At 42.4% G+C, this 13,979-nt stretch overlaps 1 protein-coding gene across 6 annotated transcripts in view; it reads right to left on the minus strand.

The window, feature by feature from the left end:
• Positions 1-13,979, minus strand: part of ikzf4 (IKAROS family zinc finger 4) — a 169,896-nt gene that overhangs the window by 75,077 nt on the left and 80,840 nt on the right. For all 6 annotated transcript variants that reach the window (XM_078201281.1, XM_078201279.1, XM_078201280.1 and 3 more), the window contains exon 2: positions 3,185-3,239. In XM_078201281.1, the coding sequence (XP_078057407.1) occupies positions 3,185-3,224 (40 nt within the window). In that variant the 5' untranslated portion in view covers positions 3,225-3,239. The remainder of the gene's footprint in view (positions 1-3,184; positions 3,240-13,979) is intronic.

Below are 13,979 nucleotides of genomic sequence, written 5' to 3' on the forward strand. Positions count from 1 at the left end.
GCATAAAATCCCTACTTTTGTAATCAATACTCACAATATTAACATTCTATTAGCTTTCCTAATTACTTGCTGTACCTGTATATCAGCCTTTTGTGATTTATGCACGAGGACACCCAGATCCATCTGCGCCTCAGAGCTCTGCAATCTCTCACTCTTTAGATAATAAGCTTCTTTTTTATTCTTCCTGACAAAATGGACAATTTCACATTTGCTCGCATTATACTTTATTTGCTAGATTCTTGTTCACTCAATTAACCCATCTACATTCTTTCGCAGCCTCCTTATGTCCTTTTCAAAGGTTACTTTCCAACTATCTTATCTTTGTGTCGTCAGCAAATCTAGCAACTTTATTTTCAGTCCCTTCATCCAAGTCATTTGTACAATTGTAAAATGTGGAGGCCCCAGCACGGATTCCGTGTGGCACACCACTCGTCACATCCTGCCAACCAGTAAATAACTCATGTGTGCCTACTGTTTCCTATCAGCTAGCCAATCTTCAATCCATTCCAATATGTTATACCCCTGCACCATGAGCTTTTATTTTCCACAATAATCTTTGATGTAGCACCTTATCAAATATCTTCTGGAAATCTAAGTACAGTACATTCTTTACCCACGTGACTCCTTCAAACAACTTGATTAAACACGATTCTCCTTTCATAAACCCATGTTGATTCTGTCTGAAGTGCCCTGCAATAACGTCTTCAATAAAGGCTCTAACATTTTCTCTATGATAGATGTTCACCTAACTGGCCTATAGTTTTCTGCTTTGTGTCTCCTTCCCTTTTTGAATGAAGCTACCTTCCAATTGAATGGAACCTTCCTTGAATCTAGGAAATTTTGGAAAATTAAAACCAATGCATCAACTTTCTCATTAGCCACTTCTTCAAGACCTTAGGGTGAAGTCCATCCAGGGGATTTGTCAGCCCGTAGACTGAACAGTTTTCTCAATACAACTTCCGTGGTGATTGCAATTTTCCAGAGTTCTTCCCTTCCTTCCATTTCCTGATTTACAGCTATTTCTCCTCTATAGTGAAGACCAATGCAAAATATCTGTTTAATGTATCCGCCATAGCCCTGATTTCCATCATCAATGCCCCAGACACACTATTGGACCAAACTCACTTTGATCTTTCCAGTAACGCCGACCTCCCATGGAAGAATAAAAATATAATTTTGGTAGGAAGAACGAGGAGAGGCAAAGTAAAGAGTACAATTCTAAAGGGAGTGCAGAAGCAAAGGGACTTGGGGGTGTATGTACACAAATTATTCAAGGAGGTAAAGAGAATAAAGAATGTATGGCATACAGATCCTGGGCTTTAGAATATGAAAGTAAGGAAGGTACAATAAACCTGCATAAAACCCTGGTTTGGCCTCAACTGGAGTAGTGTGTTCACCAATGATCCTTAGAAGACATCTCACAAACTCACAGCCACTTCCAGCTAGAATGACAAGAGCAGCAGATACATGGGAACACCAACACCTGCAAGTTTCCCCTCCAAGCCACTCACCATCCTGACTTGGAAATACATCGCCGTTCCTTTGCAGTCACTGGGTCAAAATCCTGGAATTCCCTCCCCAACAGCATTGTGGATCAACCCACAGCACGTGGACTGCAGCGATTCAAGGAGGTAGTTCACCACCACCTTTTCAAGGGCAATTAGGGATGCGCAATAATACTGGCCAGCCAGCTACGCACATGTCCTCATGCACGAATAAAAAAAAGTTCTGAGCATCGCACTTTAGGAAAGATTTGAAAGCATTGGAGAGAGTGCAGAAAGATTACATAAGAACATAAGAAATAGGAGCAGGAGAAGGCCATCTAGCCCCTCAAGCCTGCTCCGCCATTCAATAAGATCATGGCTGATCTGAAAGTGGGTTCAGTTCCACTTACCCGCCCGCTCCCCATAACCCTTAATTCCCTTAATGGTTAAAAATCTATCTATCTGTGACTTAAACACATTTAACGAGGTAGCCTCTACTGCTTCATTGGGCAGAGAATGCCAAAGATTCACTACCCTCTGGGAGAAGTAGTTCCTCCTCAACTCTGTTCTAAATAGACTCCCCTGTATTTTGAGGCTATGCCCCCTAGTTCTTGTTTCCATTGTAAGTGGAAATAACCTCGCTGCTTCTACCCTGTCTAGCCCCTTCATTATCTTATATGTCTCTATGAGATCTCCCGTCAACCTTCTAAACTCCAAATGAGTACAGGCCCAGTCTACTCAATCTCTCCTCATAATCTAACCCCCTCATCTCCGGAATCAACCCGGTGAACCTTCTCTGTACCCCCTCCAAAGCTAATATATCCTTTCTTAAATAAGGGGACCAAAATTGTACACAGTACTCTCGGTGTTGCCTCACCAGTACCCTGTACAGTTGCAGCATAACCTCCCTGCTTTTTCAGGATTCAGGAAAATGGTTCCAGGGATGAGGAATTTCAGTTACGTGGATAGATTGGGGAAGCACAGGTTGTTCTCCTTGCAGGAAATTAAGAGGAAATTTGATGGAGGTGTTCAAAATCAAAAGGGGTCTGGACAGAATAGGTAGCGAGAAACTGTTCCAACTGGCAGAAGGATTGAGATGATGTGGAGATGCCGGCGTTGGACTGGGGTAAACACAGTAAGAAGTTTAATGGTTGGAATGCGAATACTTACAACTAATCAAGTCTTTAAGACTTGATTAGTTGTAAGTATTCGCATTCCAACCATTATTCATGTAAATTGAGTCTGTGTCTTTATAAGCTCTGTTTGTGAACAGAATTCCCACTCACCTGAAGAAGGGGCTTAGAGCTCCGAAAGCTTGTGTGGCTTTTGCTACCAAATAAACCTGTTGGACTTTAACCTGGTGTTGTTAAACTTCTTACTGAGAAGGATTGAGAACCAGAAGACACTAATTTAAGGTGACTGGCAAAAGGAATAACAGCAACACAAGGGGGAAAAATATACTGAGTGGTTAGGATCTGAAATGCACTGACTCAAAGTCTGATGGAGACAGATTCAATTGTGGCTTTCAAAAGGGAATTGGATAATTATCAAAGGCAAAAAAATGGAGGGCTACAGAGAAAAGACAGGAGAGTGGGACTAGCTGATTTGCTATTGCAGGAAGCTGGTGTGGACACACTGGGCTGAATGGTCCTTCTGCGCTGCAACCTGTGGTTCTATGATCAAGATACATTTTTCCTTACCTGAAATGTAACTACGACCATTGCAGTCTTCTATGTCCATTTTCAAAGTGCTGTGCTAGAAGTAAAAACAAAAACAAATGTTACATGTCTAAGCCTCAGGTCAGTGGTATTTTAAACTTTTCATGTTTGAGGGACCACTTGTATTAGTCACAGAAGTGTTAGCTACACCCCCCAAAAAAAGTTACAGAAATAGAATGACCTTGCTGGATCCCTGGTTATTGTATGCTATCCTTATGTTGCTAATCATTCTGCATATAATTTGATTTTTCAGTCTGATCAAATAATCATCATCCACAAGTCCAGCAGTATGATATTTTCCCACCTTACAAGGCAACATGGGAAAATAAAAGGACATTCCCAAGTATTCTCTACGAAGTGATTTACTGTGATTCATGGTTAATTGTTGAACAATAGCTATGCTAACCCATATTCCTTAGAGAACTGACACACATGCTTTGGTTCGTCAGAGGCTTATGCTTATGGAAACTGTGAACACAAGCAAGGTGCTGGAAAAAAGCCCAGCCTATAAAAAGAACGAACATACCTCCAGCTAATGCAATTCTTTGCACATACCTGGTATAAGAGTTTATAGCAATTCAAAGCCTTGACACAATGCAAACATTTCATGCAAATACCCAGAACATAGTACTTTAATTTCCCTAAATGACTAGATAAGTGACCAGTTATCAAAAATATCAAGAAGGTACATAACCTGCCAACCCGTGAGTCTCCCAACAGTACAGACAGCCGAGAGTCTTACCATGATCTTAAATAAGCTGCACTGTGCACCTGAATCCCAATGAATGGCTAATTGGGATTTAACTTTTTTAAAAGCCCATGCTTACTGATCACACACTGGAACTAAATCCACGTTTGTTATACTAAGGACACACAAAAAGTAAATAAAATACTTAAAATTCTATCTTTCAAGCAAATAAAAAAGAAAATGTTATGTTTGGATTCGAAATTAAATTTTGTTTTTTTTGAAGGGAGGGCGTCCCATTTAATGGAAAGCTATCAGCTTAGTTCAAATAATTTTACAATGGAAATTCAGGAGTCCCTTGGAATTCCAGGTGGTACTTTGTTATCAGGTAAAAACAGCTTTAACTATACCTTGGTTGCCATAAGCTATTGTATTAATGGTAGATTCGTTGTAAACCCAATCAGAAAAGCAGTGAAAAATAAAGCTAAAATAAATATATTAAGTAAATACAGCGCTCATTTAATGAACTTCTCAGATGGGGCATTAATAAATATGCATAAAGTTAAATTGGATTCATAAAACATTATAATTACCTCTAATGGAGACAAATTCAGTTGTTTAGGAAGGCAGCATAGACTACATTTTTCTCCAGTTAGTTTAGTGCTTCATCATTCAATTTTTCAAATCAGTCTGACTGAAAGATCATCTATTTGAAAATCCGATGTAAACGTTTGGTATGCAACTAAAATGTAACAGGCTTAAATAAAAATGTGCTACAGATCGAGTACATTTAAAGATAGTCACCCTAAAATTAATCAACGACTTCATCACAAGATGCAACCATCCTGAGTCTCAACTTTTTCTAATTCGAAGAACTTAAATAGTCCTAAGGAGGTTGTCGAAATGCCACTTGCCTCAATATACATAGCCTTGTCTGATCATGTTCATAGAATCCCGACAGTGCAGAAGAGGCCATTCGGCCCATTGAGTTTGCACTGACTCTCTCCAATAGAGCAGCTTACCTAGACCCTATCCTGTAACCCCACGTATTTACTTCACTAATCCCCCTAACCAACACATCTTGGGACACTAAAGGACAATTTAGCATGGCCAATGCACCTAACCTGCACATCTTTGAACTGTGGGAGGAAATTGGAGCATCCAGAGGAAACCCACGCAGACACGGGGAGAACGTGAAAATTCCGCGCAGTCATCCGAGGCAGAATTGAACCCAGGTCCCTGGTGCTATGAGGCAGCAGTGCTAACCACTGCGGCACAGTTACAAGAATTGGGTTTTGGATTGTCCGACACAGGTCCAGAATCTCCATGTTGCTCTCTACGCTTACCACATCAGCTATTTGCTGAGCTGATAACTGTGATTTGGAGATGGGAGAGAAGGAGCTCATGGGACTGGTGAGGCTGTTGGAGCTCAGGGGGCTGGCAGGGCTGTTTGAGCTGAAGGCGTCCATTTGGACACTTGATACATTGTGTTTGATGTCTTTGTGGTTTTTTAAAACAGTGGTTCAAAAAGTTACCATTTAATTCCACAATTTAAAGACATATTGCCAGTGGTTTCCAGAATAATTGTGACTTTTACCACAAAAGCACTCTCTAGTTGGTTAGAATTTCATAGCATCTTGCCAATATTTCAATTCTAGGATATTTATGCACATTAAACCAGATTGTCGAAACACTGACATCCTTTTTGACCCCAAGGTGGTGGTGAATGAGAGCTTTCTGCTTGAACCATTGTGGTTCCAGTGCTGATGCTGCTCCCACAATGCTGTTATGTAGGGAATGGTCAGATATTGATCTCATAACTATATAGGAACAGTGATATATGCCCAGTGCAAGTGAATTCAAGGGACACTAGAGGTGATGATTTCGGAAATGTCGTTGGTTTTGTCATTTTGGTGGTCACAGGGGCACTGCCGTTAATCTGGTAACTTGTGGATAACTGCTCTGTGTTTGTCATCTTTGAGTTCAGAATCACCAATCAAGGGAGCTTCTCTGCCCTAGATGATGTCAAGCTTCGAGTGTTGTTGTGCCAACTAGTGAGTACATTATTGTGCTGCAGACTTGAGAGCTACATATGATGGAGACTCTTCCAATGGACAAGAGGTGAGCCATTCTTCACAGAATATCTAACCTCAGCTCTATTCAGTGTTAACATGGTTGGCCAGTTAATCTTCTGGGCAATGAGGACCTGCAAGGTTAAGGTGAGATGCTGCACTTGTACATTGTGGGAAATCTAGAACCAGAAGGTACAGTTTAAAAATAAGGGGCCTCCCCTTCAAGACTCGAAGTCCAGTAATTCTTCTCTCATATGGTTGTTAGTCTTTGGAATTGTCTACCACAGAAACCAGTGGAGGCTGGTTCACTGAACATTTTCAAGACTGTTGGACAGATTCTTGATGAAGAGAGTAATGGGAAACCGACAGGAAAATGGAACTGAGGCCACAATCAGATCAGCCATGATTTTAATTAACAGCAGAGCAGGCACAAGGAGCTGGATGGCCGACTCTTGCTTCCCATTCTTAAGTCCTTGTGTTTGGTTTCAGGCTGGCGTGGGCTTCCATTATGAAGCTGAACACTGACATAATCAGTGAACAGTCCCAATCTTGACCTTATGACAGAGAAAAGATCACTGAATCAAACAGCTGAAGATAGCTGAGCTGAGGATGTTTCTTTGAGGAACGGTCATGCAATTACTGGCCTCCAACATCTTCCTTTATTTTCCTGTTAATCCCCACTGATCTCAGTTTTGCTGTGGTTCCTTTTCGCCAGTCTTGATTCAAAGTTATCTTGATATTGAGGGTAGCTACCCTCACCTCTGGCATCGAGCTTCAGTACAAGTCTACTGTGAGGTCCAGAGCAAAGTGCTTCCACTAGTACAACCCAAATTGAGCTTTGGTGCTGAGGTCATGTCAAGCGACACTTTATGGCTCCCTCATTTTTACCAATGATTCGGAGAAGCCTGACAGAATGTTAGATTATCCTTCAACTTAATCTATTCCATCCTCACCGTACAGTAAGCTTTACCTCCTGATTTAGCTTGTGTGCGCTGAAACAGATCTACAATCTATGGTATGAAGGCACAATGGTTAGCACTGCTGCCTCACAGCGCCAGGGACCCGGCTTCAATTCTGGCCTTGGGTGACTGTCTGTGGAGTTTGCACATTCTCCCCATGTAGGTAGGAAGAGCAGGGGGGTCATACGAGAGAAATTCAGGGAGTTGGGTGCTAGGCTAAAAAGTAAGGCCTCCAGGGTAGCAATCTCTGGACTGCTCCCGGTGTCTAGTGCAAGTGAGGCTCGGAACAGGGAGATTCTACAGTTGAACGCGTGGCTAAAGGACTGGTGCAAGAGGGAGGGTTTTAAATTCATAGATAACTGGGAAATCTTCAAGTCAGGATGGCAACTGTACAGAAAGGATGGGTTACACCTCAACTGGAAGGGAGCAAATATCCTGGCTGGGAGTTTTGCTAGAGTGTTTCGGCAGGATTTAAACTAGTGTGGCAGGGGGGTGGGGAACAAAACAGGAGGTCAGTAAATACTGAGGCTGGGGTTGAGCTGGGGGCCAGGGCAAGGCTAGCTAAGAAGAGGAGCACTCTGGAGGAGGATGACCTGACTGGGCCTGGAGGTCTGGAGTGCATCTGCTTCAATGCGAGGAGCGTAACGGGTAAAACAGACGAACTTAGGGCCTTAATGCTTATGCGGAATTTGGATGTGGTTGCGGTGACGGAAACTTGGTTAAAAGGACAGGACTGGCAGCTGAATATTCCGGGGTATAAGTGTTTTAGGCGAGACAGAGGAGGGGCTAAAAAAGGTGGGGGAGTAGCGATATTAGTTAAGGAGCATATTACCGCGGTGCAGAGGGTAGACAACTTAGAGGGGTCATGTACTGAGTCGCTGTGGGTGGAACTCAGAAACAGGAAGGGTGCAGTCACTATGCTGGGGGTGTACTACAGACCACCCAACAGCCCACGGGAAGTGGAGGAAAGGATATGTCAGGAGATTTTGGATAGGTGCAGAAAAAATAGGGTTGTTGTAGTGGGGGACTTTAATTTCCCTGGCACAGACTGGAAAGTGCTTAGAGCTGGGGGTCCGGATGGGGAGGAATTTGTAAAATGCGTACTGGAAGGTTCTTTGGAACAGTATGTAGATAGCCCGACTAGAGAGGGGGCTATACTGGACCTAGTTCTGGGAAATGAGCCCGGTCAGGTCGTCAAAGTTTCGGTAGGGGAACATGTGGCAAATAGCGACCACAACTCTGTTAACTTTAGGATAGTAATGGACAAGGATGAGTGCTGTCCTACGGGCAGGGTGCTAAATTGGGGGAAGGCTGACTATAGCCGGATTAGGCAGGAATTGGTGGATGTTGATTGGGAGAGGATGTTCGAGGGTAAGTTCGCGTCCGGCATGTGGGAGTCTTTTAAGGAACTATTGATAAGGCTGCAGGATAGGCATGTGCCTGTAAAAAGGAAAGATAGGAAAGGTAGGATTCGAGAGCCGTGGATAACCAGGGAAATTGAGGATCTGATTAAAATGAAAAGGGAGGCGTACGTTAAGTCCAGGCAACTGAAAACAGATGGAGCTCTGGAGGAATACAGAGAGAGTAGGAAAGAACTCAAACGGGGAGTTAGAAGGGCAAAAAGAGGTCACGAGATGTTCTTGGCAGGCAGGATTAAGGAGAATCCTAAGGCATTCTATTCATACGTTAGGAACAAAAGAGTTGTCAGGGAGAAAATCGGACCTCTCAGGGACAAAGGAGGGGAATTATGCTTAGAACCCAAGGGAATAGGGGAGATCCTAAATGAATACTTTGCATCGGTATTCACGAAGGAGAGGGGCGTGTTAACCGGGAGTGTCTCGGAGGGAGGTGTTGACCCGTTAGAGAAAATCTCCATTACAAGAGAGGAAGTGTTAGGTTTTTTAGGGAACATTAAAACTGACAAAGCCCCAGGGCCTGATGGCATCTATCCTCGACTGCTCAGGGAGACAAGAGATGAAATTGCTGGGCCTCTGACGGAAATCTTTGTCGCTTCTTTGGACACGGGTGAGGTCCTTGAGGATTGGAGGATAGCGAATGTGGTCCCGTTGTTTAAGAAGGGTAGCAGGGATAACCCGGGTAATTATAGGCCGGTGAGCTTGACGTCCATGGTAGGGAAGTTGTTGGAGAGGATTCTTAGAGACAGGATGTATGTGCATTTAGAACGAAACAATCTCATTAGTGACAGACAGCATGGTTTTGTAAGAGGGAGGTCGTGCCTTACAAATTTGGTGGAGTTTTTTGAGGAAGTGACAAAAACGGTCGATGAAGGAAGGGCCGTGGATGTCGTCTATATGGATTTCAGTAAGGCATTTGACAAAGTCCCACATGGCAGGTTGGTTAAGAAGGTTAAGGCTCATGGGATACAAGGAGAAGTGGCTAGATGGGTGGAGAACTGGCTTGGCCATAGGAGACAGAGGGTAGTGGTCGAAGGGTCTTTTTCCGGCTGGAGGTCTGTGACCAGTGGTGTTCCGCAGGGCTCTGTACTGGGACCTCTGCTATTTGTGATATATATAAATGATTTGGAAGAAGATGTAACTGGTGTAATCAGCAAGTTTGCGGATGACACGAAGATGGCTGGACTTGCGGATAGCGAAGAGCATTGTCGGGCAATACAGCAGGATATAGATAGGCTGGGAAATTGGGCGGAGAGGTGGCAGATGGAGTTTAATCCGGATAAATGCGAAGTGATGCATTTTGGAAGAAATAATGTAGGGAGGAGTTATATACAATAAATGGCAGAGTCATCAGGAGTATAGAAACACAGAGGGACCTAGGTGTGCAAGTCCACAAATCCTTGAAGGTGGTAACACAGGTGGAGAAGGTGGTGAAGAAGGCATATGGTATGCTTGCCTTTATAGGACGGGGTATAGAGTATAAAAGCTGGAGTCTGATGATGCAGCTGTATAGAACGCTGGTTAGGCCACATTTGGAGTACTGCGTCCAGTTCTGGTCGCCGCACTACCAGAAGGACGTGGAGGCGTTAGAGAGAGTGCAGAGAAGGTTTACCAGGATGTTGCCTGGTATGGAGGGTCTTAGCTATGAGGAGATATTGGGTAGACTGGGGTTGTTCTCCTTGGAAAGACGGAGAATGAGGGGAGATCTAATAGAGGTGTACAAGATCATGAAGGGTATAGATAGGGTGAACAGTGGGAAGCTTTTTCCCAGGTCGGAGGTGACGATCACGAGGGGTCACGGGCTCAAGCTGAGAGGGGCGAAGTATAACTCGGATATCAGAGGGACGTTTTTTACACAGAGGGTGGTGGGGGCCTGGAATGCGCTGCCAAGTAGGGTGGTGGAGGCAGGCACGCTGACATCGTTTAAGACTTACCTGGATAGTCACATGAGCAGCCTGGGAATGGAGGGATACAAACGAATGGTCTCGTTGGACCAAGGAGCGGCACAGACTTGGAGGGCCGAAGGGCCTGTTTCTTGTGCTGTACTGTTCTTTGTTCTTTGTCTGTGTGGGTTTCCTCCGGGTGCTCCGGTTTCCTCCCACAGTCCAAAGATGTGCGGGTTAGGTTGATTTGGCCATGATAAATTGTCCTTAGTGTATGGGGGATTAACAGGGTAAATACATGGGTTAAGGGGATAGGGCCTGGGTGGGTTTGTCGTCGGTGCAGGCTCGATGGGCCGAATGGCCTTCTCCTGAACTGTAGGGATTCCATTCTATTGGTTGTGCACTTATGATTTTCTGTCAGGATAGAAAGCTCTGCATGGATAATTTATTTCTTACAGAACTAGATTGGCCCCCATCCCAAATGTAAACTCAGAGTGCAGGATGTCCAATTCAACAACAAAGCAATCTATAATGGGAAGGAATTAGGAGCTGGATGCTGCAGTCAGTGTTAAGACCACACTATAAGTGTTAGCTCCAGACAAAGATTCTGTGCAACCACTAACAACAGAAAGTTAACTTGCAAGTATTTATTGGACTGGTGACCAAAGAGGCCTAAAGTTCCTTTTATGTGGTGCTTAGGCGGATATTGATAGTGCTCAATTGAATCCCAACAATTTACTTCTTGGTTGCAGCTGGCTGCAAAAGATCCATGTGACAGGCACTGCTCACTTGGGTCTTGGTGCAATACAAACAGTTCAGGTGTACATTTTCTTCCTGTGGCCTTTTTAAGAACAACCCACATTTTATACGCTTGGCCTTGACTTTTATTCCTAAAGTAAAAGCACCCAAACTGGACATGGTATGCTAACTGCAGCCTAATCAATGGTGTGTGCCACTTCAGCATTACCTATGTTTTTATATCCCTATTTATAAAAATGAAAAAGGTCACTATTAAAGCAAAAACCACCAAGTTTTGGACATTGAGGAGAGAGAGAAAAGATAGTTTTTTTTAAAAAAGTGTGGGAAGTGTGATGGGTCAGAATATACTGGCAAAATAATGGTGAATTTAATGCACTATTGTTTCTTGTGTAAATCACACAAGCAATTTGTGGGGAAGAGGAACTCGAGTTGTGAATTGCCACAAATTACTGGACGGTTTGCACAGCACCATCAGCCTCATGAAAAAGCTATCCTGCCCCAATTCAAATTCACAGAGGAACAAAAGGGATTCTGTGGAACAGATTGGGACAAAACAAATTTGATTAGGATTTTTCACATATAAACAAAACCTGACAGCAAGGAGCTTTATATTTAAGGAGCAGAAAAGCTGCCCCAGAATAACTGGTTACAGTCACATAAGTATCATTTGACAGCAATTGTTCAATTGAAGTAGAATTAAGAACGCCTTTACTTTTCGCATTTCTGCAGTTCTGATCGGGTAAGTTCAAATTCATGATCCAGTTCCCTGTATTTGCATTGGTAAAACTAGCTCCCTACCCACTGGCAGATTAAGAGACCTAAATTTTCATGGGTTTGTGGATCCCATCATTGGCATTAGGAAACTAGTTTTAGCAATGTAAGCTGGCACACAAGGCATCATTCTTCCACAGCCCAAACGGAGTGCCAAATGTAAAAGTGCCCTCACCCACATGATCATTCATTTACTAACCAGGAACAAGTATTGGCTTTAGATTATACAACAAATTTAAATTTCATCCCATTTTGTTCCATATCTGGAGAACCACAGGCTCAAATACTCTCTGATACGATTGCTCATGGTGCAAAACGACCAGTCAGACCACATTTCACAAAGTGAAGAATCAAGAGATTTGGTTAGTCAGCAATTGCCATCTCTATTTCTAACCCAAACTTGATACCAATCTGTACTTGTTTCTGCCATTCAAACTCATTTTAAATTACATGAAAGAACCCTAATTACAAGTCATGACTTCACAACGTATGAAAGTTGTGGGTTCAAGTCCAAGTCCAGTGCAGAAACAGGTATGTGCTGTTGGAAACCATCTTTCAAATATGATAAACTGAAGTCCAATCGGTCTGTTTCAGTCAATAGAGATCTCATGGCACTATAAAAAGAGCAGGGTATATACTCTTGACTCACTGAAGCTATTTATCTTCAAAGTATTAAAATGGATGGAGAGAAGGGATAGAAAACTGCAAAAATGCAGAATAAATTACATCTAAACACAAAAAATCTGAAATTTGTTCAAAATGATTGCAGCATGGAGCTTTGCAAGACAGATGGTATCATATTTGATTTCCAACCTGTTGAGTGTAAACTTTGAACAAAAACAGCACCAGGTTTGACTCACATACACCCCACTGTTGAACAACCTACTAATAGCCACTGTCTAACACAGGCAGACTTGCATCTTCCACAATAGCAAGATGTCCCAAAAAAGCAAAGTGCTTGTTAAGTACAGTAAATTTTGTAGGAAACATGGGTTGAAAGACAAGGCACTGAAGGGCTATAAGCAACTATGGATTGGACATCAACGTGAGAACTGCATCTGCGCGGGAGTGTAATAATGTTGTTACTCTAAGCAAGTGACAATGGTTTCAATTCTTGGGAATATGCTGAAAATTGATTAATGCACAAAGCTTTGCAAGCATCAAGGGATCAATAAAATAAATTTGTAGCACGGCTTTTGCACGAACAAGACAGGAAAGATTAAGATAAAAGCAAAATACTGCGGATGCTGGAATCTGAAACAAAAACAGAAAATGCTGGAAAACCTCAGGAGGTCTGAAAGCATCTGTGGGGAGAGAATAGAGCCAACGTTTCGAGTCTGGTTGACCCTTCGTCAGAACAGATTAAGAATTGCTATTCCAACTAAATTCAAAACATTTACTTTTTTTAAAAAATCAGTCACAACCAAGGTTGTGCACCGTTTAACACTTGCATCTAAATTTGCCATGAGATTTGAATTTAGTTGCCGACCTAACATGTATAAGTTGAGCATAAAACACTTCACTCAACAGATTTAGCATGCAAACCAAAAATGCTTCCAGAGCCTCAGTTTTTACTCACCTATTACTTAATTTTGAAAAACAGTCACTCAATTAAGTGGAGACAACAGTGAGTTTAGAGGAATAACTTAACCAATGAAGTTTTTTTTGCAAACAAAAGCACTACCCGATGCATTCCCATTGGAAGTCAGTTTTTAAATTGAAACCACACTGACAGCAAGGAAAAGGAAGTCACTGATAATTCAACTGAAATAGCATTGAGCAAGTCTCTTGACTGTGTTGGAATGTTCTGACAATTCCAACTTAACAAACAATCACGCAATAGAAATTCTGGGAATAATTATTTTTCTTTGGCAGTATTTGTGAAACTAACTTTGAAATATCTCTAAATAATCCAAGTAAATTTTTAAAAACTTGATCAAATTATGGAATATGTGAAAGCTTAGATCAAATAAATTTGAAATGTTAGCTGTACAGTGAAGTGCAGCGTATTCCTCCTAGAATTTAAAACCCGTCACCACAAGATTCTGTACTTACTTGGTGAATGCTGGGATTTGACATGATGTGCACCGTCTCCTTGCTGGTATTGTACAATGGAGACTTCTAGGCTGTGTACTGTGTAGTTGCTTCAAATGCAACAAGTGACTTTGTAATGAAGGAATTGAACTATAACAACAGTTGAATGGCAAAGCACAATTTGACGTAATCAATGGCT

Source organism: Mustelus asterias, chromosome X, assembly GCF_964213995.1.
Source record: "Mustelus asterias chromosome X, sMusAst1.hap1.1, whole genome shotgun sequence".
Taxonomy (NCBI): Eukaryota; Metazoa; Chordata; class Chondrichthyes; order Carcharhiniformes; family Triakidae; genus Mustelus; species Mustelus asterias.